At 29.6% G+C, this 26,192-nt stretch overlaps 1 protein-coding gene across 1 annotated transcript; it reads left to right on the top strand.

Moving 5' to 3' along the window:
- Positions 1-3,518: 3,518 nt before the first annotated feature.
- LOC112790178 (naringenin 8-dimethylallyltransferase 2, chloroplastic) lies at positions 3,519-25,571 on the top strand. Its single transcript, XM_029295344.2, has 12 exons — positions 3,519-3,697; positions 3,801-4,024; positions 4,728-4,811; positions 11,247-11,321; positions 12,563-12,646; positions 19,151-19,240; positions 19,537-19,638; positions 20,060-20,161; positions 20,245-20,316; positions 20,592-20,687; positions 24,881-24,985; positions 25,297-25,571. The coding sequence occupies exons 1-12, from the start codon at positions 3,619-3,621 to the stop codon at positions 25,336-25,338; spliced, it is 1,155 nt and encodes a 384-aa protein (XP_029151177.1). The 5' UTR covers positions 3,519-3,618; the 3' UTR covers positions 25,339-25,571.
- Positions 25,572-26,192: the final 621 nt, after the last annotated feature.

Here is a 26,192-nt window from a genome sequence, read left to right as displayed (position 1 = left end):
TTTTATTAAACAAAACGAATATATTTAATGTTTGACTAAATAATCTGTATATTTTAACAGAATATTTTGTTAATTATAACATTTTTATTACAATAAAAATTTAACTACAAAATCTGATATAATATATAAATTTAATTAAAAATATATAAAAACTTAATAAAAAATTTATTAAAACTAGTACTAATAAAGTATTTAAACCTATTTATATTAACCGTCTTAGTTATTACAACTAAAATTTAATGATCTAAGATTTTAAAATATTACAAAATTAAGTCTTTTTAGATTAACCATAAAAAATCTAAGAATTTTAGATATGATTACCTCGAATTGTTTTAAACTAAGTAGTGATCACTATTGATTCGGGTTACAACTTTGAGTACAAAACTTTTTTTTTATAATATAAATAACAATTTATTGTATAAATTCCGAGATATTAACTAATGTGTAATAACTCAGTTTTGTTGTTAATTTAGAGTATAAAATATTAAAAAGTAAGTGTTAGATTAAAAACAAATACTTTAAATCTTTTCTAAAGTAAGAAGAGTTTTTTGAGTTAGAGAAAGAACATTGTCCCAACTAGCAAAGAGTAATTTAAATTAAATACTTCCTTTGTCCAAAATTTTGAACTTCTTCATAATTTTGTACTATCTACGTTGCATGTATCTATTTTCTACTTCCTTCTTTTATTTTTCTTGATGTGTCTTTATACCACAAATTTGTCAATTTACCAAATAGCATCAAAATTAACTTTATAATTTTTCAGAATTACGTGATGATTACTTTTAGTTTTAAAATTTTTTTATGTTTTAGACTTTACAATTTACACTTAAGTAATTAATTATAAGTCATAATAAAATTTTTAAATTAAATAAATCTCATTCACAATTTTGAAAGGCATTTGAATCTAATAATAAATAGACGAAGAAAAAAGTAATAAAGAATACTTTATAATATCGGATGAATATATATATTTTTTATATGAAAACACACAAAATTAACTATAGTATAATCTCAAAGCATCATTTTCGATTCTTAAAAACATTGATTATTTATAAAAGACAATTCACATTAATGCTAGGAAATCAACACTATAGTATCAGTTAATTTTAACCAATACTATTTTAGGTTGCTAACAAACTCAGCATGAAATCTATTAAAATAGAAGTTTTTGTTGATTTTGAATTTTAATTTTTTTTAAGTTGAATACTTCTATAAAAATATCTACACGTAAAAATTGTATGTGAATCGTTAGATATTTATATATGTTGACTCAATATGTTTAACTAAATTATCTAACGATTTGAAATCATTTTCATGAAATTAAAGTAGTCATTTTTTTAATTAAATTTTAAATATTCTTATTTTTAATAGTTTTAAGTTTGTTTTTGCGTTAAATATTGGCTACTATAATATTAGTTGTATAATGTGGATATATATATATATATATATATATATATATATATATATATATATATATATATATATAGTTTAATTATTCTGTTAGTCACTATAATTTTATCAAATATGCAATTAAGTTTTTTATATTTTTTTTAATTGGATCTCTACACTACTTTTAATTTTATAATTAAGTCCTTTTTATGTAAAAAACGTTAAAATTAATGAAATAATATTCCTCTTAAAAATATGGAAAAAGCTCAGTATACAAGCGATTAGGGCTTGTAACTATTACAAGTTTATTAATGCCTAATCCACCAAAACATGTTGCAACTCCTACGTCACTTACACGCGCTTTATTCATGCCGTTTCACGTTTTTTTTGTGCCTCTTTTTCTTCTTCTTCTTTCTCCGTGCTTCCTCTTCTTCTTCCTCTTCCTCTTCCTCTTCCTCCTCTTCTTCTTCTTCTTTATCTGTGTCTCTTTTTTTTCTCTTCCTCCCTCTTTTCTTTATTGAAATTTCTTCTCCTCTTTTCGTTTTCTCTTTCTCCTTTATCAAAATCACTAGAAAAAACGAAGAAATATTATTCAAGGTACGTTTCTTGCCTTCTCTTTCTTCTTCTTCTTCTTCTTCTTGCTACACGTTCTTCTTACTCTTTCTGTTCTTCTTCTTCATTTACGTGCTTTTCTCTCTGTTTTCTTTTTTCGTTATTCTCGATTTCTATTGTTTTTTGACATCAATCTCTGAAATCGTTTTTAAGAAGAAGAAGTAGCAGAAGATGAGGAGGAGAAAGAGAAAGAGTTCTGAATTATGCATGATTTTGGGTGTATTTTCTTAAATCCTTTGGGTGTATTTTCTGTAATCTTTTGGGTGTATTTCTATAATCGTTTGGGTGAATTCCTGTAACCGTTTGGGTGTATTTCTGTAATCTCTTGGGTGTATTTTATGTAATCGTTTGGGTGTATTTCTGTAATGCCTGCCATTTTTTCTGAAATGAAAAATACACCCATAGATATCAGTAAGATACACCCATAGATATGAGTCAGATACACCCATAGATATCAGTCAGATATCACTCAAATACACCCAAATGATTACAGAAATACACCCAAAGGATTACAGAAAATACACCCAAACGGTTACAAGAATTCACCCAAACGATTATAGAATACACCCAAAGGGTTACAGAAAATACATCCAAAGGATTTAAGAAAATACACCCAAAATTCGTTGAAGTACATCTTATGCATAATTCAGAACTCTTTCTCTTTCTCCTCCTCATCTTCTGCTGCTTCTTCTTCTTCAAAAACGATTTTACCATGAAAAATTGAAAAAAAAAAGAGAAAACAGAGAGAAAAGACGTAAATGAAGAAGAAGAAGAAGAAAACGAGGAAGAAGAACGTGCAGAAACGAAAGAAAAGGAGAAAAAAAAGAGTAAGAGGAAGAAGAACGTGCAACAAGAAGAAGAAGAATTTCAGAAACCATGAAAATCGAAAAAAACGAAAAAGAAAAAGAAGAAGAAGAAGAAGAGGAAGAGGAAGAGGAAGAGGAAGAGGAAGAAGAAGAAGACGAAGACGAAGAAGAAGAAGAAGAGAAGAAGAAGAAGAAGAAGAAGACGAAGACGAAGACGAAGAGGAAGAGGAAGAGGAAGAGGAAGAAGAAGAAAACGAAGAGGAACCGTTTGAGTGGGGCACGTGTAGTTACGCTCCATTCAAAATGAGTTAGTGCGCGTGTTAATAAAGTTTGGGCTGATAACTTGTAAAACTTGTACGGTCTTTTTACTTGTATGTGTAGCAGACCCCATAAAAATATATAGTCAAAGATCTAATTAAATTTTTAATTATAAATATCTATAATTTGTAGAAAAATATTCTATTAACTCTAAGATTTTTTATGGTATAAGAATTCAAATTAAAGAAAAAAAATAGTAATAAAAATCTAAATAAAAAAAATATAAACACCTAATTATAAATTTAGTAAAATTATAGAAACTAATAAAATAATATATATATATATATATATATATATATATATATATATATATATATATATATATAATGTAACTAAATGGTACTTTCATTGTTATGCTTTGCACATAATTGAAAAATTTATATAAGTAGCTATATATATCCCCTTCTTAATAAACAGGACAAGTGAAGATCTTGTCAAGAACACACAGCTTTCATGTCTTAATTGATTGTGATCCAAAATTTGTTGATTCCGAATGGCTTCCACTTCCAAGCTTGTTCTTGGTTCATCATCATTTCCTCATCCTACTCCATCATCTCTTTCCATCACAACTGGTACCACTTTTTCTTCGTTATCAACTATCAATTTTATATAAAAATAATTACACTTGAGTTTTATTACGTACATATATAATATAAAATTGGGTTGGTTGTTTAGGTTCAATTGCAACAAAAGCTTTATGGCACAAGAACAGAAAACTCCAATCCTTGGAGCATAACTGGAACCATTCTTACAAATTCATTCATGGAGGATCCAAGCCACGAAATTCTTTTGTAAAAGCAACTTCTGAACCGTCTCATACACAAACCATTTGGAACTCTACCAAAGATATCATGCACACTCTCCAAAAGTTTAGTGGATCTTATTATTTAATTACTGTGGTTAGTTCACAATCAACCTTAAATGCTACTACACACTTGTTAATATTAGTGGTTAGGTTGGAATCGTTCAAAAGATTTTTTAAATCAATATATTTATTTAACAAAAATTTTATTCGTACGTCACCAATGTATTTGTGTATGAATATATGTATGATTTAATTTATTTTTAACGTGTATTTATATTTCAACATATATTTTACATTGATGACTGATTTTAATGACTAATTTTAGTGTATACATAACATAGTTCACAATTTAATGAGTGGGTTGAATGACTCATGCACTTATGAGTCTAATAATCTTTTTAAAAATATACATATATATTTAAGGAAATTATCTATCAAGTTTCATATAATTAAATAAATTTCATGATCTAATTAGTATGATAAAATAAATTATGGTAATTTTTTTTTATACATTTAAAAGTTTTCATAAATTGATGAAAATATTTATAAATATAAAAAACATTAATAAATATAAAGAGTTGGGTGAGTTTTGTGTTTAAAACCAATCAATTCAGATAATTATGGATCGATGATTTTTGAAAGTCAACCAACCCTGTAAATTTCTAATTATTAGATTGGGCAAAATCCATGAATCTGTGAGTTATAATTAGCCGAAATTAATAGACACTGTACTCCTAACTTCCTCTAAAAAAAAGACAGAAACAAAAAATAATTTTAATTTGTTTATGTCCGGTCAGATAATGAGCATATCTTCGACATCGGTCCTTGCAGTGGAAAATTTATCAGATATATCTCCAAAATTTTTTATTGGCTTATTCAAGGTGAGCTTCATCTTTCTATATGCCCAATTGTTTACAAATTAGATTTATATTTAGGATCTTGTGTACAATAGTCAGCAAAATATCTTATCACTTCACCCTTCCTATAGCATAAATAATGTCATCTTGCATCCAGAAATAATTTATTGGCTTTTTTATTAATTCGCACTCTTTTGCAAACTTATTATCAAATTGTAATTTTTTCAAATTACTTTTTTATATGCCATTGTCGATTTTTTTCTCATATCATGACATTTCTTTTCATCCCCCGCAGGAGGTGCTATAAAATAGGAGAAAGTTTAGGGGTCAGTAATTTTTGTGTTTTGTACTCAGCACTTAATCATAAAAAGAAAGTGAGTGATCTTCCACTTAGATGTAATCTCAAACCATAAAAAATACTATTGATGACCAATTAATGGTTACAAAACACAAAAGTTACTGACCCCTAACACTCATCATAAAATAATAACGTTTTAAAAATCCAACCAATTGTTAAACTAATAGAATTTGAGATAAAAAAAATTTAAAAATTCAACCAAAATCCAATTGAGATTGAGTTAGATATAAAAAAATTATATTTATTTATAAAATATATTTTTTAGAAAAAAAATATTTTTGTGTTTTATTATTTTAAATCGATTAATTATTAAAAAATTAGACCAATTTAAATAACAAACCAATTCTATACAAGCTAAGAATGGGCTTGAATGGGTTGAAGGGAGGATCAGGACCTGCCAGCCTTAGTCACGACGAGATTAGACTTCTCGAGCGGTGAGAGATGGTACCTGCAAAAAAATTCTGACGCTCAAATCAAAATGGATCTGAGAGGTATAAATAAGGTTTTGGAATGCGTAACATACCTGAGGGAGCCCCTAGCTCACCATATATAATTCATCTTGTTATATTATCTTATCTTGTTGGCTAAGATAAGACAAGAATTTAAATTTGAATAGTAGTTAGAGATTTGCAATCTCTTAGCCGGCTTGGGCTGCAATTTAGGGTCTGGACCCTAGGATTCAGGTCGTGGCGAGGCTGTTTGGGGACCCGGAGGTCAGGTCTGGAACATTTGCCCCCAAAGTAGGAGAGTATATCCTTGCTTAGTCTCGTCGTTGGGTGAGCTTATTTCTTCGCGGCATCGGGGTCCGTGATCCTCGTGTTGGCAGATGAGACGTTAATTCTTGTCTTCATGTGGGGTCAGGGTTTCGTGATGTCTGGCATGCTTGGTCACGTCGTCGTCCGTCCATTGCTTTTTTGGTGATGGGACTTCAACCGTTGTGATTCTCAAGGCGTTATTATGCCGTTTAATGGGAGAGAGAGGTTTGGCGCTTTTTCTTTTTTGCCTTTCGCTATTTGAAATGTTTGGGGTTTTGCTTTTCGTTTTTCTTTGTTTTTCCTACTGTAACCGCGCACTTCCCTTCTCCCTCATTTCCTCTTTTCACACTGTTTTCTCTCTCTCTTTTTTGTTGTTGCTGCCATTCGGACCGTTCGTTTCTTCCTCCTTTCTTCACTTCTGTTTTCCAGCACAGGACAATGTCTTTCTTCCTTTATGCATTTACTGTATCTTGGTGTCTCCTGTTTCTGTGTTTCTGCATGGTTCTGCATTTAATGGTAGGAAAAATGTTGATGAGGGATATCATGTTTAGTGTAGTTTTAAGTGTTTTGGTTGTGGCTTTGGTATAGGTAGGAATCTTTTGTAAGTTTGCATTTCTAGGTAGTGGACTGAGAGTGAAAAATCCTATTTGGATATAGGTATGGTGCGACGGAGGAGTGTAACGACCCGATTTTCGGCAGGTCCTGATCACTGCCAGTCGTTAGGTGTTACTTCCCAGTAGCCCTATAATACTCTAGACTCGATAATACTTACTACATATGAGCCTTTCGTACTAACGGAATCGCGTATGTTAGCTTATTTTTATCATGTCTTTCTTAACAAACCTATTAGCAATTTTCCGAGATATACAATATAAAATAAACACCAAACTAACAACAAAATTAAATTAGTAATGAGATTACAGAAAACTCTCATACATGTATACATCTCAGGTTAGTTCATACAAATTTGACACACACACACACACACACACACACACACACACACACACACACACACACACATACATATAACTGACAACTTCCCAGATACATGGTTCATATAGAAAACTCCTAAGCTCGTACCCAGACTAAAAGAAAAGAAAATGTCCAGTTCTATCTCTAAAAAACACTACAGAAGTGAAGGAAAGCAAAATCTATGGAACAAATACCATCTATCGTACATTCTTTCTACCGTCGAGGCACAAGTCTGCAACCATTAGCTCAGGACTAGTTTCGAGCATCTCCTGTAGGGTCCGACAATACGTGCTCCTCTGGTACCTCTTTAAATATAACTCCAGTAGTGATGATCAAGTCTGGATCTTCCATTTATAGGGGAAAGGGAAAAGAAAGGGGTGAGAACCTATATGGTTCCCAGTAAGATGACATCGTGAAAGCGCATCTCTCTCGTGAAACCTAGAGTTTTGACTCTATCGTAAATAACTCGCTTACTAAATCTCTCGACTACTTCCGTATCGTGGCCTCTGACATAACTCTTTCCTGGCATAACTCTTTTTTGCCTGAGCCTTAATTGCGTTTTTAGGCTCAAATTTGATCTCGTCTTGTGACAGCTCAACCAACCAAGCGAGTATTTACCCTGCCAAGTCTGTCTTCTGCAGTACTTGTCAGATATCCTTGTCAGCTCAAACCGCGATAGGGAGGCTCTGGAAGTACTGCCGAAGGCGTCGAGATGCTGTGAGTAACACGTAGGCGAGCTTTTCGAGTTTAGAGTATCGCTTCTCTTCGTTTTGGAGAACCTTACTTATGAAGTACACTAGACTCTGTGTTTTATGCTTGTCCTCCCAGATTAGCACCGCTGCTAGTGCTTCTTCTGTGATGGATAAGTTGAGGTATAGTGTCTCTCCTGTTCTGTGTTTTGAGAGTATGGGAGGCTCTGCTAGCACTCGAGTTCCCATTTGAAGCTTATACTCTTTTTCATGAGTCTGAAGAAGGGGATGGTCTTTTAGGTCAGGCTCTGAGAAAACGTGAGAGGGCAGCAAGCGTCTAGTTAGCCTTTGGACATCTCGAGGATAGCCTTACACTTTTTTGGGTTCGCCTCTACTCCTTGTTGTGTGATCATGAAACCCAAGAACTTCCCGGCCTCCATCCCGAAAGTGCACTTCATCGAATTAAAGTGTATTCGGTGCTTCCTCAGAGTATGTAGTATGAGTTTTAGGTAGTCAATGAGCTCCTCGCCTATTTGAGTCTTGGTTAGCACGTCGTCAATATAGACCTCCAATTCGGTCCCTAAGAGGTCTTTGAAGATCTTTGTGATGAGTCTTTGGTAGGTAGCCTTGGTATTTTTTAGCCTGAAGGGCATGACTATGTAGCAGTACATGCTTTCCGGGATTACGAATGCAGTCTTTACCTCAGTTGGTCGGTGCATGGGTATCTAGTTGTACCCGGAATAAGGCATCCATGAAGCTGAGGTACTAGTGTCCCAATGCGGCGTCTACCAGTTTGTCGAAGTTTGGTAAGGAAAATGCGTCCTTTAGATAGACTTTGTTCAAGTCTGTGTAATCAACGTACATTTTTCATTTACCGTTTGCCTTTTTGACCAACACGATGTTAGCCATCAAGGTCATGTAGGGGAGTCCCGGATGAAGCCTGCTTCCAGCAAGCCTTTTGACTTGCTTTCTGACTTCGGTTGCTCGGTCAGCAAACATTTAGTTTCGCCTCTGGGCTACTGATTTAGCCTTGGTGTGCACAGCTAATTGATGGGACATCAATTCTGGGTCTATTTTGGCATGTCGACCAAGGTGAATGTGAACAAGTCCCTATTTTGCTTTAGGAGTTTCCCATGAGTTTTCCTTTTAGGCTGAAGGGAAGATTTTTGTTGATGAATGTGAATTCATATTTGGTTTTCCCTATCTGTAGCTTTTCCATGTCTCCTTATGATTTTGGTCTCAACTGGTCATTTGGTCGTGCGTCAAGGTCGGTTAAGAAGATTCCCGCCACATCCCATGATCGCTTTCGGAGGGCTAGGCTGGTATTGTCACAATCTACCGTGACTTCTTGGTCACCATGTATTGTTCCTATGATGTTGTTGTCGGCTTGGAACTTCATGATTAGGAACTTGGTGAAGATGACGGTGGATAGGTCGTTAATCATTTTCCTTTCAAGGATGATGTTCTAGGCCTTGGAGTCCTTTAGGACCACGAACTCGGAGAGTACGATCTTCCTCTAGCCTCCGGTTTCAATGGTGACTGGCAGCACTATAGAGCCGTCTGGTTTGAGGAAGTTATCTCTGAGTCTGGTTAATCCGTTGTGGTGACTTTGTAGATTCTTGTTTCGGAGTCCTAACTTGTCGAAGGCTCCTCTAAAAAGAATGTTGGAGTTGGCTCCAATATCTACCAGTATTCGTTTTACTAATTCGGTTTCGACCCTTAACGAGATGACAAAGGGGGCATCTTCCCGCCGAAGTGCCGTTCTGGCAATCGTCGAGGGAGAATGTGATCGCTGCCAGGAGGGAAGAAGTTCGTGTATCGTCTTTCACGTCCAGCACCCGAAAATCCTTTTTCAGAGCCGATTTGGATTTTTCCAACGCATCTTTCCTTGTGATCACATTCACTATTATGGTGGGGTCGATTCTCGGACTTTCCTAGTGCGCATGTGTCACCATCCTGGGATTATGTCCTTACCACTCTGGCGATCTTTCTCTTTTAGTTTTCCTGGATTCTCAGATAATTTTGGTGAACTCAGGGAGTTTTCCATCTCGGATGGCTTGTTCGAGAGCGTCTTTTAGATCAAAGCAATCTTGAGTCTTGTTTCCGTATCCTCCGTGATAATCACAGTACAAGTTTTTGTTACTGCCTGTCCGTTCCTTCAATTGTCGCGCCTTCGGGAGAATGCCTCGTTCAGCTATCTGGTGATAGATCTCCGTGATGGGGGCTGGTAGGGGGTGTAGTTTGTGAACTTTCCCACTCTGGGTGGCCGGTTGGTAGTGGTGGATTTGTAGTGCTCCTTCGAAGTATCTCTGGACGATAGGTTACTTTGAGGTGTCATATTTCCGTGTTGCCGTTTATTGCCTGTCGCGGCTTGGCTGACCTCTTCGTCGTTTATTTATTCCTTAGCAAGGTTTTGGATTTCGTGCATAGTCCAGACTAGTTTGGTGGTGAGGTATTTTCGGAATTCTTTATTCATGAGGCCATTGGTTAGGCCAAGCCTGGCCACGGAGTCTGTGAGCCCGTCGACTGTCAGGCACCCGTCGTTGAACTTGTCGAGGTATTTTCTTGTGAGTTCGTCTTGCCTTTGTGTGATTCCAAGCAGACTGATTGGGTGCTTTGCTTTGGTTTAGGGTAGTGAACTGCGCCATGAATTTTTTGGAGATGTCATCAAAACTGGCTATCGAGCCGTTGGGGAGAGCATTGAACCACTTAATTGCGGGGCTAGCTACGATTACTGCGAAGGTCCTACATTGAACCACATCGGGTCTCTTTTTAAGTTCATCCTGGCTTCAAAGGCCGTGAGATGTTCCTGTAGGTCCTTCGTCCCATTGTACTTTATGTCGGTCGGCTTGTCAAAGTCTTTCGGTAGCTTGGCCTTTATAATTCTCTCAGTGAACGAGATGACTTTCATTATCACGTTCGCACTTGTTGTCCGTTTGGAGTCCCGTTGGTGCCTTCTGTCTTCGTTATCGCGTAGGCACTCCAGTTCCTGGGAAGCGGTACGATTCTGGCATTTTCCGTGGCACCGGTCGAGCGATCTTTCATTCCTAGTTTTTTGCCGTGATCGACTCCTAAAAGTTACTTGACTTGCGTGTTCCGGCTAGTATCGTTCTTTGAAAGCGACCCAGTCCTCTAGGGTTTGCACACTCTAGTAGAAATCTTGAATTATTTGGATTACTTTCTCTCTTAGAGCTCTAGAACAAGGAACAACTACTATTTTATCACTTAAAATAATTCATTAAAATAATTAAAATGTTTCAGACTTTCAAATGCCAAATGGTGAGAAGGGTATTTTTCAAAAAAAAATAATATTTATACTATTTATTGTATATATCTTTTTTGTATATGTTATTTTTATGGTATAAAAGCTTTTTTTTTTCATTTCTTAACTATCATTTTTAATATTAAAAACAAACATAAGCAAAACAGATATTGTCCTTAGAACTGTGTTCTTCCATTTTTAGTGGTCAAGAGATTACTTATACGATAAAAGTACCTTGATAGGATGATGAAAAAAAGCCCAAAGTAATGGTATGTATGTATTACTTTGTAATATTTCCTGATTTTCTTTCTTTCTTTTCGATGATCCTAGAAGATGAAAGGTATGTTTTCTCTTAGAAGATATGATTATTAATTATAACTTTAGAAGTGTTTTATAAACCTTTTTTGTTTTGTTTCTCAGTTTATCATACCTATCATGTTCATGCATTGGTATACAGTTGGCATAAATCAACTAGTTGATATTGAAATAGACAAGGTATGAACTTCTTGGCATTGTGAAATTTTAGATTTTGTAATTTCACAAAGGTTGTTTTAATAGAAATCTTTTGTACATCAATGAATTATTCATCAATTCCGCTACATTATCAATAACATTTTTGTCAATTTCTGCCAACTTTTATTTATGAATGTGTTTAATGGAAGTATCTTTGTCGATGTGTCAAATAAAAATGTCAACTTTTGTTTACGACTGTGTTTAATAAAAATATCTTTGTGAATGTGTCAAATAAAAATATCTTTTTTATGACTATATCTAATAAAAGTGTCTTTATATATATATTTATCTTCTTATATGTATATTTAAAATATAATAATTAATTATTGTTGACAATAAATTGACAGATAATATATTGGTATCCTATATTTTTTCATTATTCATCACGAATGTGTGCTATTAAAAATGTATGTGTGTTGTGAGCGCCTGTTTTATTATAAGAGTTTTCGAGTCGTTCATGAGTTTTATTATTCATAGTTTTAAGTTTTAACTAATTTGATGGTTAATTTATATTTATATTTATATATATATATATATAATATGGTTAAAAATTTTTTAACTTTTCGAAATTCTATCTTTCTGATTTTTCCAAATTGAAAAATTTTCATTTTATTTATTTTAATTAAAATTTTTTATTTCTAATGTATTATATATTGCAATAATACCATTTTTTTGTGTGACTATATTGTAATACCATTTATGTATTCATAGATAATTCTTTTAGTAAAAAATAAATTAAAAGTTAATAATTAAATTAATTTATGAAAGATTAGTCTTTTAAAAATGACCAATTAATTATATTTGTCTGTAATTTTTATCACTCTATCAAAAATTTTCATTAACCATTAACAATTCAAAATATTAACTAACAGCATACATATTGAAATGTCTAATTAAATACTGACTGGATATGTTTATAAAAATTTCTATCAATTTAGTTCCTTTTTTTTATTACTATATATAATATAATCCCAATATAACATAAAATCTAAATTGATGAATTTTCATAAATATATTTAATTCACATCTAATTAAATATGTTAAGTATCATATTTATTGTAAATTAACATTTCACATTATTAATCATTACGGAAACTTGTAAACACACATAAGTGAATATATATGTCTCACACTAATTTTACATACACATTTTAGTTTATTACTTTGTTTATGGTATATGTCTTACTTTTCTATACTAATTGTTTTATTATTATTATTTGTAGATTAACAAGCCATATCGTCCTTTGGTATCTGGAAAAATTTCTTACAAAACTGGAGTCATTATCTCTATATCATGTTTATTTATGGTACGCTATAATTGATTTATTACTTTTACCCCAGCATCTCAATGCCTCTCATGTCTTCTAAATTAAATTTCAATTTCATTACCATGTGTTAATAACTTAATATAATTTTCGTTTCTTTTTTTAATTCCTTGACAATTTATTTGTTAGTTACAGCTCTATTAAAGTAGTATTATTCACTCTCTTTCAAATTTATTTTATAAAAGCGTTCAACTTTATGTTATTTATTAACTCCTCAATTTTTTATTTTAATTACTAACTTGTACACTTCATGGCTAAATAAATTTAGGGTTTGATTAGGTGAATGTTTACGAAAAAATCTTTTTTTTAATTGATTTTTTTAAAAAATCTTTTAGAAAAATAAAAATATTTTTATATTTAAATATTTTATGTACAAATATCTTTTTATCGAATAATTATACTTAAGTACGATAGTATAAAAATATTTTTTATTTATTTATAATGTTAAAAATATATATTTTTAGTAAAAAAATTTTTAAAAATGTAAATTGTAACTTTTTAGAAAGGATATTTTTATTTATTTAATATTTTTATTTTTACTATTAAAATTATGCTAAACACGTTAAAAAATAAAAAAAAAATTCTATCAATTTAATAACATTCAAACAAACTTTTAATTGTGTTCAATTTCTCTAAAGTGGGAATAAATAAAAATCAATCATATATCAATCTTTTTTCAATTTATTACAAATCCTACATTTTTAAATTATATGGCTTTTAGAAAATTTAAATGAGAAAATTTATTAATATTCATGCATTAAAATATTTTTTTAAAACTAATTTTCGGAATGAATTAGGATGGTTAAGAATTTCACCTTTATTTGTTATAACCGCAATAAAATAGATTATGTAAAAAAAATTATTTTATCTCATACCAAATTGTACTGGTCAAAGAAGAGAATAAAAATTGATACAGTCATGTATTTAAATTTAATCTCTATGTGTAATGAAATTTACATCTAATTTTATCACAACGTTAATAGAATTGAATTATAATCATTAACTGATGACAATCTTCAATTCAAAGACAAACAAAATTAAAGAAATAAAATTAGTTCTAACTCCAAAATAAATGAAGCTTAAAACCCAAGCTTTTATAATGGCAACGGGTAATACTAGGGAGACAAAAAAAAGTCAGAATTTATCTTATTTAATATTTATTAATTATTGCAATAATTAATAAATATTAAATAAAACAAGTTATAGTTGTTTTTGACTGATTTTCTTTAGTTATCAAACATTTTTGCAAATCCTCAATCACACACGTCAAGATATAACACAATTACACAAACATGAATTCTAATACTAAGAATAAATTCTAAACCAGAATTCTTTATGCAAAAACACAAAATACAAATGAAATTTACTTCATAACTTTTTTTCCTAGTCTTTTGCAGAGAGAAAAAATTCACCTTTAAAGGCTTCATTTTCTTTCTTGTGTTGATTATATATTTAGAAAGAAGCTTGCTAAAATTTTCAATCATCATCAATAATTTCATAGAGTTCATTAATGGTAAGAACAAAATTGTTTACCTCCTCAACAGGTTGTTTGTCATTTGCCATCAGACAAATTTATTTTTCCTCTTCATCTTTTTTAGATTTATTTTCGAAATCTTTTCATGATACCATTAATATTTTCTTCTTTTCTCTTGTTTTCTTGTACTTTTTCACAAGTGGATACTTTACTTTAAAGTGTTCTAGTTTTTTTTTTACAGTAATGATAGATTACTTGGTTCAATTATTTTATCTTTTCTAAATTAACCAGATTTTTTTGTCTTTATTTCATAAATATTCTCAATCTCTTTACAAAGAGTTGAATCTGATCATCTTCGAACATGTTGTCTTTTGTCTCTTCATTTTTTGTTTCAATTTTGGACTTCAAATGTAACATTCTTAGTACTAAAATGTCACATTTTTGTCTGCGTCACTCTGATAATGAGGAGATTATGACGACTTCCACATATTTAATAATAAAATAGGAACTTTAATTCGAAATCGTATCAAATTTTTCTTTGAAAACCAAAAATACCTTTTTCATTTATACACACCTACATACAAATCAATCACGATACTTCACATGCACATATATAGATACAAAGATTTTTTATACAACTAACTTACAAATATTACATAGGTACATATCAATACAATCACGACTCCTATTCTTTTTATAAAAATATAACAATAATGGCGAGAGAAAATAATAACTAAGATATTATAAATAGATACAGTACAACTGAAAATTCAACAAAATCTTTGTTGACTTTCTCGTCTATTTCCTGAAAAGATACGGTTGTAGGAGGTAAGAACCTAACTACACGATTTCACTAGAAGAGTTTAAAAATTGTTATAGAAGAATATATGTATGTAATCAAAATCCTTTTATTAGCAATGATCATTGCTAGTCTTATAAATTCTTTCTTTAATTCAATTTATTTAAATTCTTAATTCCATCCAATTCTTTACTCATTCATTCACCAAACCTCAATCTCTATTTTCAAGTCACGTGATTATTCGTTCAAAACCAAAAATCATCAAATCACACCACCACAAGTCAAAATACAAATCAATTTTCACCAAACTTATGGAGACATATAATTTATCTAATCACGACCTTCGTCCCAACATATAATTAAATTACGGCCTCCAATCTAACATATAATTAATTCACTTACAAGCTACTACACTCCACCATAATTCGAACCAACAAGTCACAAATACAAGCAATCAAACAAACAATTAAAAAATCACACATAAAGAACAGTTATAACAAATAGTACAATTAACAGTTAATAAAAGATCAATTAGGTAAATTAAAATAATTATGCACATCCAAACAATTATAAATAAATGCAGTATGATTGATGTCTATTCTTTTAATGAACAAATTAAAGAAAGGAATAAAGATTTCCATAGTCATATATCTTAGTTCAATATCTAAAGGTAATAAAATTTATATTCAGTCTCCACTATAACAATATTTAAATTTTACTGTAATCATCAATTAATTACAATTATTAACTCAAAAATAAAATAAAAGAATCAAAACTAATTTCAACACCAAAACAAATAATGAAGCTTAAAACCAAGCTTCAAAAATGCCAAATTGACTTAAATCCCGAGTCATAAATGCCAGGGCAAAACTCAAACCTGAGTACTAACGTCAAGAATGAGCTGTAAACCAATGCACTTTACATGCATCAAGACACAAAGATACAATAAAATTTATTTTATGACTTTTCTTCTTAATCGCTTACTTTTTTTTTTTCTTATGACTTTTGTTGATTTCTCTCTTAATACTATGACTTTTTTTTTTTTTATAGGAATAAGAAAGAAGAAAACTGAATAATCCTAAGACTAGACTCAATGATATTTACAGAATTTCTAGAACTCTTAGAATGAAAATTTCGTCTGCAATATAAACTTGAATATGAAGAGAAATATTGTCTCTAGGCTGTGTTTGTTTTTAAGTATGAGACATTGAAGTAGGAATTAAGATACACAAAATTATATTTGACAAATGAAAAACACAGATAAAAATATTATGTTTAGAGATACTAAATTAGTGTATTTTATGTTCTTCCTAATAAAAAGTATATAGTCTCACTAACAAGAGATCTAATTTATTCTACATTTTTTCTTTCATTATTGTTATCAATTTTTTATAATTATATTTTTTATTATTATATTTTTCTTTCTAAATTTTTTGTATGAAAAAAATAAAAGCAAATTAAACTTTCATAATTTGTTCTAGTTTAACACTAAACAAAATACAAAAATGCTAATTTTTATGACTTATCATTTGTGTTTTATTCCCAGTGTCTTGTCTTGTCATGTTCTTAGAATCAAACGCATCCTAACTGATGGGGTGGCAAAGCAGGTAGCCCGTCGCCTCCCCTCGCCACAAATAATGGGGCGGGCTGACCCATCTCGCTATATAAAGTGGGTTCAAAATGCTAGCCTGCCCCACTTTTGGCGGGTTGGCAAGTTAACTAGCTTAACTTTTTTTTTAAAAATAATTAATTAAAATTAATGAAAAATAATAATTTAAAAATTAAATACAAATAAAAAATAGTCAAATTACAATATAATTTTTTTATTATTTTTTATTTTTAACTTCAATAAAATTATTCAAAATAATATTAGTCAATAAAATTATTTTTATTTTAAGAAATAAGTCACATAATTTGAAGATGTATATAAAAATGTAAAATAAAATAAATAAAGTTAATAATTAAAAAAATAAATAAAATATGTTTAAAAATTATATAATTATTAATTTATATAACATTAATTACTCTTTTATTTAATAAAAAATAAAATAAGATTTGGTCCAACGGGCAGCCAGTCTTGTCCCACTAAAATTCGAGAGTCTAAAAATTTTCTTTTTATTTAACGTTTAAAATTCTAGCCTGACACATTCTTTTGATGGATTTGAGGGATTAACTCGACAAATTTGACCCGTTTTACTATCTTATTAATAAATGATATAACTTTTCTAGTTGTTTTTCCGTTTTCTTCTTTGTAATTCAAAGTCTTTTTCATTTTTACTTAGGTCAACTGTAGGATCATCACATTAATTGTCCTTGTCTCTTTTATTTTTGTCAAGTGTGAGGCTAGAATTTGGTCAATTTCCTTTCTCATAATTGATACCATGAATTTCTCCAAATCTTTTCTTTCCCTTCAGTCAAAATACAATCCGGATCACTCTAATATCACCTCCATTCATTGTGATCTCTTGGACATTCGCCTTGTGTGTGAGTTTGATACCTATCACTCTTAACATACATATTACTATATTAGACACAGAAAAAATATGTTAACTATATTCAAATAACCCAGTAATAACATAATTAATCTTAACTCAACACATTTAAATTTAAAGGTTTTTAATGACTTAAAAAAAGAGAGTTGAATTTAAACTATTTTTTTAGTTTTTAAACTTAGACATCAAAATAAATTTAAAAGCAAATTACACTTAAGTCTGGTTTAACAATTATGTAAAAAAACAAAATAACGTTGTCTCATAACGAATAAAATAAAAAGAGTAGAGTAGAGAAGCTTGCACCACCAAATTTATTCACTTTGTGTAATTATGATTGAATTTTAACTATCTTTTTCAAAGATTACAAATACCAATTTTTTATAATTCTTCCTAATCTTATCAAGGAATTCACAAACTTCTAACCAAGCTTGTTTTGGTTATGCTCTTTAATCTAGACTCTTAACACTAAGTGCTCATCTAACTTAGTAAGAAAAATCCTTCAAAATAATAACACAAAACAGAAAATAGTCAAATACATTAAAAGAAATTGACATATTTAATAATTTTTTCTCCACATTCTACTCTCTTTACTTTTTTTTATATGGCTTTTTTAAATACCTCACATCATAATATCTTTTACCATAAGAAATCAAAAAAAGATAACACCTAAAGAAAAATGTTCAATATAACATCACGAAGAAGGAGATAGAGATAATTTAAAAACTATGAAAAATTCGGATTTTAATTCTCACTCATTAGTCTTCAATTTTTGGCGGATTACACTCTTTTGTATAAGGATAATGCTTCCAAAAGTTAAAGTTGTTTTTTTTTAATTTAACCTTAACTTTTTATTTTTTATTTTATTAATAGGTATGAAATTTGAAATAGTTGAATTTTACTTAAAATTTTTTAGTTTTTACGAATAGGGTAGGATTTAGAACTTTAGGGTACATATAGGGTTAGGGTTGATAAATTCTCAACTCGCGATAAAATTTTAAAAAAGTTTTCAACCTCTAAGTAGAATTAGAGTAGAGTCCAAACCCTATCCTACCCTACCAATTGCCAACTCTATCCACACAAGACCACCTGAAAATGCTTGGCTCATTTTTGTCAACATCAATACTACTATGGGCCTGTACCAATAAAATATTTATCAAACCAACTTTAGACTATTAGTCCAATTAAATATGTATATTTGTCATCACTAAAGATTAAAATTATTGTTTCCAAACTCAACAAAATCTAATAAAATAAAATTTACAACCTTTTATATATTATTTAACTACACTTTTTAGCTTTTTAGCAAAATGCAGTGTGTATTTCAGTTGTCAAGCTGCAACAGGTAGCATTCACTACGATAGTTTTGGATCGAAATTTCGTTTGTTTTAGTGATTTGGCAAAAATATTTGCACTCTAATTATAAGACATATAAAGCAACCAATTTGATGAGAAATATTAGCGGACCAATCCTTTTAATCAAATTTTAGTCAATATTTTAGACTAATATTTTATTTTTATACTATTAGACTTTAAAATTTAATCTTTAGAGCTTAAAATGTAATCTTTAATATTTTGAATTAATCAAATATTAATAAAAATAATAAAGATATAACATTTTTTTTAACATGAGAAACAAGAGATATTTAAAGATAATTATAGTTAACAAATAGAAAATGTAGCTTATCCTTTATATATGTTTTTCGCCTTTTTTTTTTCTACAGAGTTTTGGACTTGGGTGGATAACAAAATCAAAGCCATTGATTTGGTGTCTCGTTATGTATTTTGTGGCAATGACAGGTTATTCAATTAATGTAAGTTCATTATATTGATCGAAATAAAAATTATGTTATGAGGATTCAAAGGTATCGCCTCACATATACTACTTTTTAATGTTCTCATATATGTAATATTAATTTTACAATGAAAATTCAGGTGCAGTCAACTTCACATGAAGTTGATAGTTAAAAATCGTAAAATAATTAGATTGATTTGACTAAATTTTTATCTAATAGTTCTCAACTATCAACTTCATGTAAAGTTGACTGCACCTGAGTTTTCACCTAATTTTATGGCGAATACATTATTATTGATATAACTATGTTTTCAGTTGCCACTTTTAAGATGGAAGAAATTTACAATTCCTACACTATTGTCAACTGTACCACCTATGCTAATAGCAAATAACATTGCACCATTTCTTCATATGAAGGTATTACTTTACATAATTATGCTCTCTTTAGAGGCATATAACTAGTGATAAGGGTGTATCCATTACTTTTTGCATGTGCATTGTAAAAAAAAAAATCACATTTTTTCTTTGTGCTAGTCAAATTACTAATAAACTATTTGCAACTAGCATTTTAGAGAGATTTTTAATTAAGTGAACGATCTTGAAAACTTAGGTGCAGTCGACTTCACGTGAAGTTGATAGTTGAGAGCCATTAGATGAAAATTTAGTCAAATCAGTCAAATTATCTAACGGCTCTCAGTTATCAACTTCACATAAAATCGACTGCATCTGAGTTTCCACCGTGAACAATAGTATAATCAATTTTCAATATAGCAAATTGGAGTTCAAAGAAGTCTAAGATTTTTTTTTTTTTTTGTTCAAATGTAATGCTTGATTCTAGACCTATGTTCTCGAGAAGACAACTATGTTTCCAAGACCAAGATCAATAGTCTTTACCATTGTGGTCATGAGCTTTTACTATTTAGTCATCATGTTGTTTAAGGTAAGAAACTTATATATTAACATTTATAGGTCTTTTGCTTTAATTTCGTCTCCTAATAAATAATAATTTGTGGGATAAAATAGGACATACCTGACATTGAAGGAGACACAGCTGCAGGTTTACAAAATTTGTCCATACGCTTAGGTCCAAACCGGGTATTTCTAATCTCTTGGAATATCTCATTATTATGTTATACGAATTTAATTTTGATATAAAATTTTAACATAAAAATAATTTTATATGTATATTTAATCACGTAATATGATATCAGTAAAATAATTATTTTTAATATTGATCACGTGAATAGTTATCTAATAAATGAATATAATTAAATGACTATAAAATATTTTTATACTATTAGTGCATTAAAATTAAACTCTATATCATACTATCATATTTCTAAATTCCTTTTTTATTAATATTGCTTTAGGTATTCTGGTTATGTGTTTTACTTCTTGAAATGGGTTATGGAATTGCCATTATCATGGGAGCAACATCTTCCTTCTTATGGAGTAAAATTTTCACGGTAATGTTCTATTCACTTCCTTAACTTATAATTCTGGAGTTCTAATATTCATTTTTTTTAGGTTTATTATTATTATTGTTGTTGTTGTTTTTTTTTTTTTTTTTTGGGAACGTAGATTGTAATTTTATTCCAATAACTAGAAGTTTAGTTAATGTTGATAATAAGTAAACTTTCATTTTCTTTTTTTTATCCACTTTCTATCAACCTTAAAATTTCATATTTTTTTTTCTCATGATTTCAAAATTATCTCCTTAAAGGCTAATGTTTTATTTTCAATTAGAATACTAGATATAGATAAATTTCATACTACTACACTATATATAATTACAATTTTTGTTGATATACAAAAAAAAAAAAACGGAGAAAAAGGTTTTTTTTTTTTAAATATTTTGACTAGAGAACTAATTTTGGGACAAAATGAAATATTTGGAATAAAATAAAATATTTAAGATAAAAATAAAATGTTTCAAATATTAAGAACTAAAACAGTATTTTATTCTTTATATTTAGTGACTACTTGAAGTAGGAATTTCAAGAAAAATATTTTATTTTATAATACCTTATAAATAGATAAACTACTTTATGTTAGCTTAAGACTTCGTCAATCCCCTAATTTTGCCAATTAAATAATAAAATTTCAATACTGCTTGTTAGTATACTCGAATTTTTTTACTTGAATTAAATAAATATAATACTTGCAAAAATACATTTAATGTAAAAAAATTACAAATATGCATACAGGTTACATATCTTGGATATAGAGGCAAAAAACACGTTAAATTCACAAATTAAAAATTATGAATTCGAGATGTATTAAGAAAAAAAAAAAAAACAGAAATCAAGTGCACCCAAAATATGATACAACTATACATTTGTGTATAAATTGGGTGTATTGTAATTAAATATAGCCAAAATTAAATTCGAACCACTGTATCCGAGATACGTGCATAAATATATAGGTTTTTTTTTTAATTTGTGTCCTAGATAAGTACATACAAAAAAAGTTCTATATAAGTAGTTTCTTGGCTTAACCATTTATCACACTAAATCCATCTTAATTTTATTAATTTCTCCTCTTCTTGTTTCTCATACAAATGACCAGTAATAAGATTTTTTTTTTGTGTGATAGTTTATCCCAATTGGATTATTAGAAATGATGAAAAATGAGTGATATTTGAGTGCAATTCAAATGTAATATTGCACACTTATCATGTTGATTCTCTAGCTAGATGCACTTAAGCGGGTCATCTTGAGCAACATGGGGCTATTGGTTCAAAAGAATTTGGCATAGTAGCATATAGAGATTCCTATCACTGTTGTCTGGTGGCGGTTTCATTAACATGACGTTTCGGGTTGAAGTCAATAAACACGTCAGTATAATGTCTGATGATATGGAATGGTATGCTGAGGTTTATGACATAGGTGGTGGTTCTGGGTTGTCTTCTGCAACACTCAAAGCAGTTTCGGTAGTGGCGAGGCCGATTCACTGCGTTGATTCTCGAGATAATATTGACGTAGACTTGAATCTGATTTGGATTATGTGGCCGAAATCGGGTCGTCCAACGAGAGCGAGTCCTTTGGAGAGTATGTGTCGGAGACTCCAGCTTGTGGGAGTGCTTGGTTTCTTCTTCCCCCCTCCCTCTATTGGCCATTCCACAATTATCAAAAGTTTCAAGCAATTATCACACCCTTAATTTGGATGCAATGTAACTAGAGAACCCTTTCAATCTTGACAACAGAAAACATTACAATACAGATGATGGGGTAGAATTTCGAGTGGACTACAGATTTAGGAGTAGACATGTTGTACTGATGGTAGTGAAGAATTACAGCATTTGAAGAAACTCTGAATACAGGATTTTAGAGTCGGATAGACTAAAATGTCCATGGAGTCTTTGTGCAACACTACGACAAAATCTGAACTACTGGTAAAATATTGCATTTTACTATTTGTAGGCAACCAGCAATGTCTATTGTATCATGCTAGGTGGCGTTGCACAACAAATGATATGTGTGCGACAGTAATGTAGAGCCCCAAGACAATCGTCTACAAGCACCAAAGTTCTCCAGGAAGGGCAACCATTTGAGAGGGACAAGGTTGGTCGTTTTGTCCGTAAACAAAAAACTCCCAATCAACATAAGTAGGTATCATTGGATATACTGACAGATGGTAGCTGCGTCAGCCAAGTCATCCTTTGTCCAAAAACGTATTTCCTGTCCTCTTGCAGGGGTGGTGGCCTATTACCGTGTAAGTCCTCAATCTACTGTCATGTTGAGTGCCGGTAAAACTGCTAAAATTTTTTAGTGTAGCTGCCATGTGCAAACTAAGATGGTATATCACATTCTAAAGTGTGATAGTAACCTTGCCCCAAAGGGGATAAAAAGTACGAATTTTTTATTTTTATCGCTCTATAAAGTATTGTCGAAAATAAAATTTTTCAACTCTTCTATATGTCCAAATCCTGCCTCCCGGATATACAGTAGTAGCACGTCAAACAGTAGGATACCCAATATCACCCGACATGGCAAGAACAATCGAAGTGCCTGTTTGATTACCATTTGTTAGCCATTTAAAACTTATTGCCTCGCATAATTAATTAGTTTCTTTATAATAAATTAGTTAAGAATATAATTTAATTAAATTTAATCATAACTAATTAAATTATTTAATGTGAATTCTCATTATTTATTATGTATAATAGAATATATATTATTTAGTTAAAATTACCTATAAAAATAATTCAATTATTTAACAATAACCTAACACCATAAAGATTTATGGTTAAAAATTATTTCATATATAATTAATCAATTTATCATGTTCTGCTCTTTTAAAACATCTCATTTAAGTAAGTTATCATATCAACTAATTATTATTGAACTAAAAAATGTTAACATGACAAATAATTAATTAAAATAAAGTAAACTAATATGTTACTATTTTACTATATTTTCTGACGATTTAAATTCAACTAGAAGAAATTACACAACTCAAAATACTATAATATATCAACTAATTAAATATTTAAAATAAGAGATAGATGAACTAACTTTAAAATTGAGTGGCCTAGTCACATGTTATGTTGTATTTAGCCTATTAATATTTTTTAGAAAACATTTAAAAGACCAATAATTTTATTAAAATTTAGCTAGCACTTAATATCAAAAATAAAATGAATAATCTTGTATTATTAGATATCATCTCTCATCATTAAATACATTTATAATAGTTAATTAATGGTTATATATCATAAATTCTGCTATTCCCTAACACTTCTCTATTCTCTGATCGTATGTAACTTTTTCATTGAACCATATTTGCTTAATTGCTTAATTAATGGGTGCGTTGCTCCATGTCGCGGTTGCACCAACAACGCACCCATTACTTATTTCGGGTACTACGTAATCAGGATGCGCATTTTATGCAATTCTATCCTATGTATCCGAAATATGATAGCGTCTCTATTTTCATAATAACCGCAGCATTTAGAATTATAGACCTTTTCAATTTGAAAGATAGTATCAGAATATTGATTTGAAATAATTTAGACCACCTTTCAATTTTTCATCAATTTATTCAAGGATTAAGTACGATTTTAGTCTTTAAAATATAGGTCGAAAATTATTTTCGTCCTCACCCTTTTTTTTATATAAAATGATCTCTAAAATTTAACTTAATTTTAAAATCGTCTCTAAAATTTAATTTGGTTTAAAAATTTAAACAGTAAAAATAGAGGTAGAAGTAGATTGTGGATATTCTTCTTCTTTTCTTCTCCCTTTTTTTTTTCCTTTTTTCTTTGCAAGAGTAGAAATACTCTCTTTTTTTTATTTTATTCTTTTTTATTTTATTTTATATTTTTTTGTTATAAATAATTTGATCCAAAATTTTAAAATTTAAATAAAAAACAAATTTAAAACATAATTTTAAATTTGATGGACGATTTTGTATAAAAAAATTAAAAACAAAAAAAAATTTAACTTATACTTTAAGAATTAAAATCGTATTTAACCTCTCATTTAACATAAAATAAGGAGTTTAAGACACTAATTTAATAACCAGTTTTTTTTTCCATGTAGACGTATGTACTTTATATGTAGCTCCGTATAATCAAGTTTACTAATATCAAGTGAAAGTAGGATTATTTCATTATTATAACAAAGTTTTGATGGTATTGTATCATTCAATTTGTTAGGTGATAGCACATGGCATCATGGCTTTGATCTTTTGGTACCGTGCTAATTCTGTAGATTTAAAGAGCAAAGATGCTTTCCAATCCTTTTATATGTTTATCTTTAAGGTATGCAATTACTTCTTTACACTATAAAATGATATGAGAAATTAGTTTTCTAGGTGAATCCGAAATATTTCATAATGGAATTTATATGATAAGTTCACCCTGTATTTTTAATACATTAATATTTACAAGATAGTAAGATCTTTTTATGTAACAACTCAATCAATTACTTTATTATATGATTGATGATACTATCCAAAAGGGAACTATGATGCCATTAAAAAGTCAATGTTGACCAAAGTTATGAATGCTTGTGAATATAAGTTATGTTATTGCTAATAATTCACATATTTCATTTTATTTTATTTGTTCAGCTTCTTTGTGTGGAGAACATCCTTATACTTCTCGTGAGATGAAGATGCAGATGAATTATTCATATAATAAATAGTGCAAACTTTTCTGCTACATATCTTGGTTCAATAAATAATTTCGTAGATATATAGTTATTTAGGTTGATTATATATATATTTTTATATATATAAACTTATTAGTAAAATATTTGGAAAATATTTGGATGTATGTTAATGTCTTATAATTATTTTGGATAGGAAAACTTCCATCACACATATGCATAAATGGAAAAACATCTAAAGACAAAATTCCAAAAATTCATTGCATGAAACTAGCTTTTCAATCAAGAATAAGTACATTTATAATGTGAACTTGAAAAATACTATATAATCATATGGAGTCATGAAGTATCAAGAGAGGCACAATTACTAACATATTAAGTAGAAAATAATTGTAAGGCCAGAAATCTTTAATATCAATAGAGATACAATAGAAATTAAAAGTTTTATTGAAAAGCATTAATTAGGGTTAAGTATGATTTTGGTCACTAAAGTAGAGGCTAAATTTTTTTTGTTTTTAATCTTTTTTTGCTTACAAAATCATGCCTAAGATTTAACTTAGTTTTAAAACTGTCATTCGGACTAAAATATCCTTTCACCTTCTTCTCCAAAATCAAGCAGAAACAGAACTAGAACCAAAACTAAAACCAGAACCAAAATCAGAAACAACAACAATGAAACAATGTAATAAATATTAAAAAAATAGATAATGAATCAACAAATCTATATAATGAAATAATAAAACAATGTAATCAAGCAGAAATAGAAGCAAAAGCAGAACAACAACAACAACAATAAAACAATGTAATCAACCAAAAACAGAAACAACCAGAAGCAACAATATAAAAGAATCATAACAA

The sequence above is a fragment of the Arachis hypogaea genome, chromosome 1 (assembly GCF_003086295.3).
Source record: "Arachis hypogaea cultivar Tifrunner chromosome 1, arahy.Tifrunner.gnm2.J5K5, whole genome shotgun sequence".
NCBI classification, from domain to species: domain Eukaryota; kingdom Viridiplantae; phylum Streptophyta; class Magnoliopsida; order Fabales; family Fabaceae; genus Arachis; species Arachis hypogaea.
This window is presented reverse-complemented; position numbering and strand designations above follow the sequence as displayed.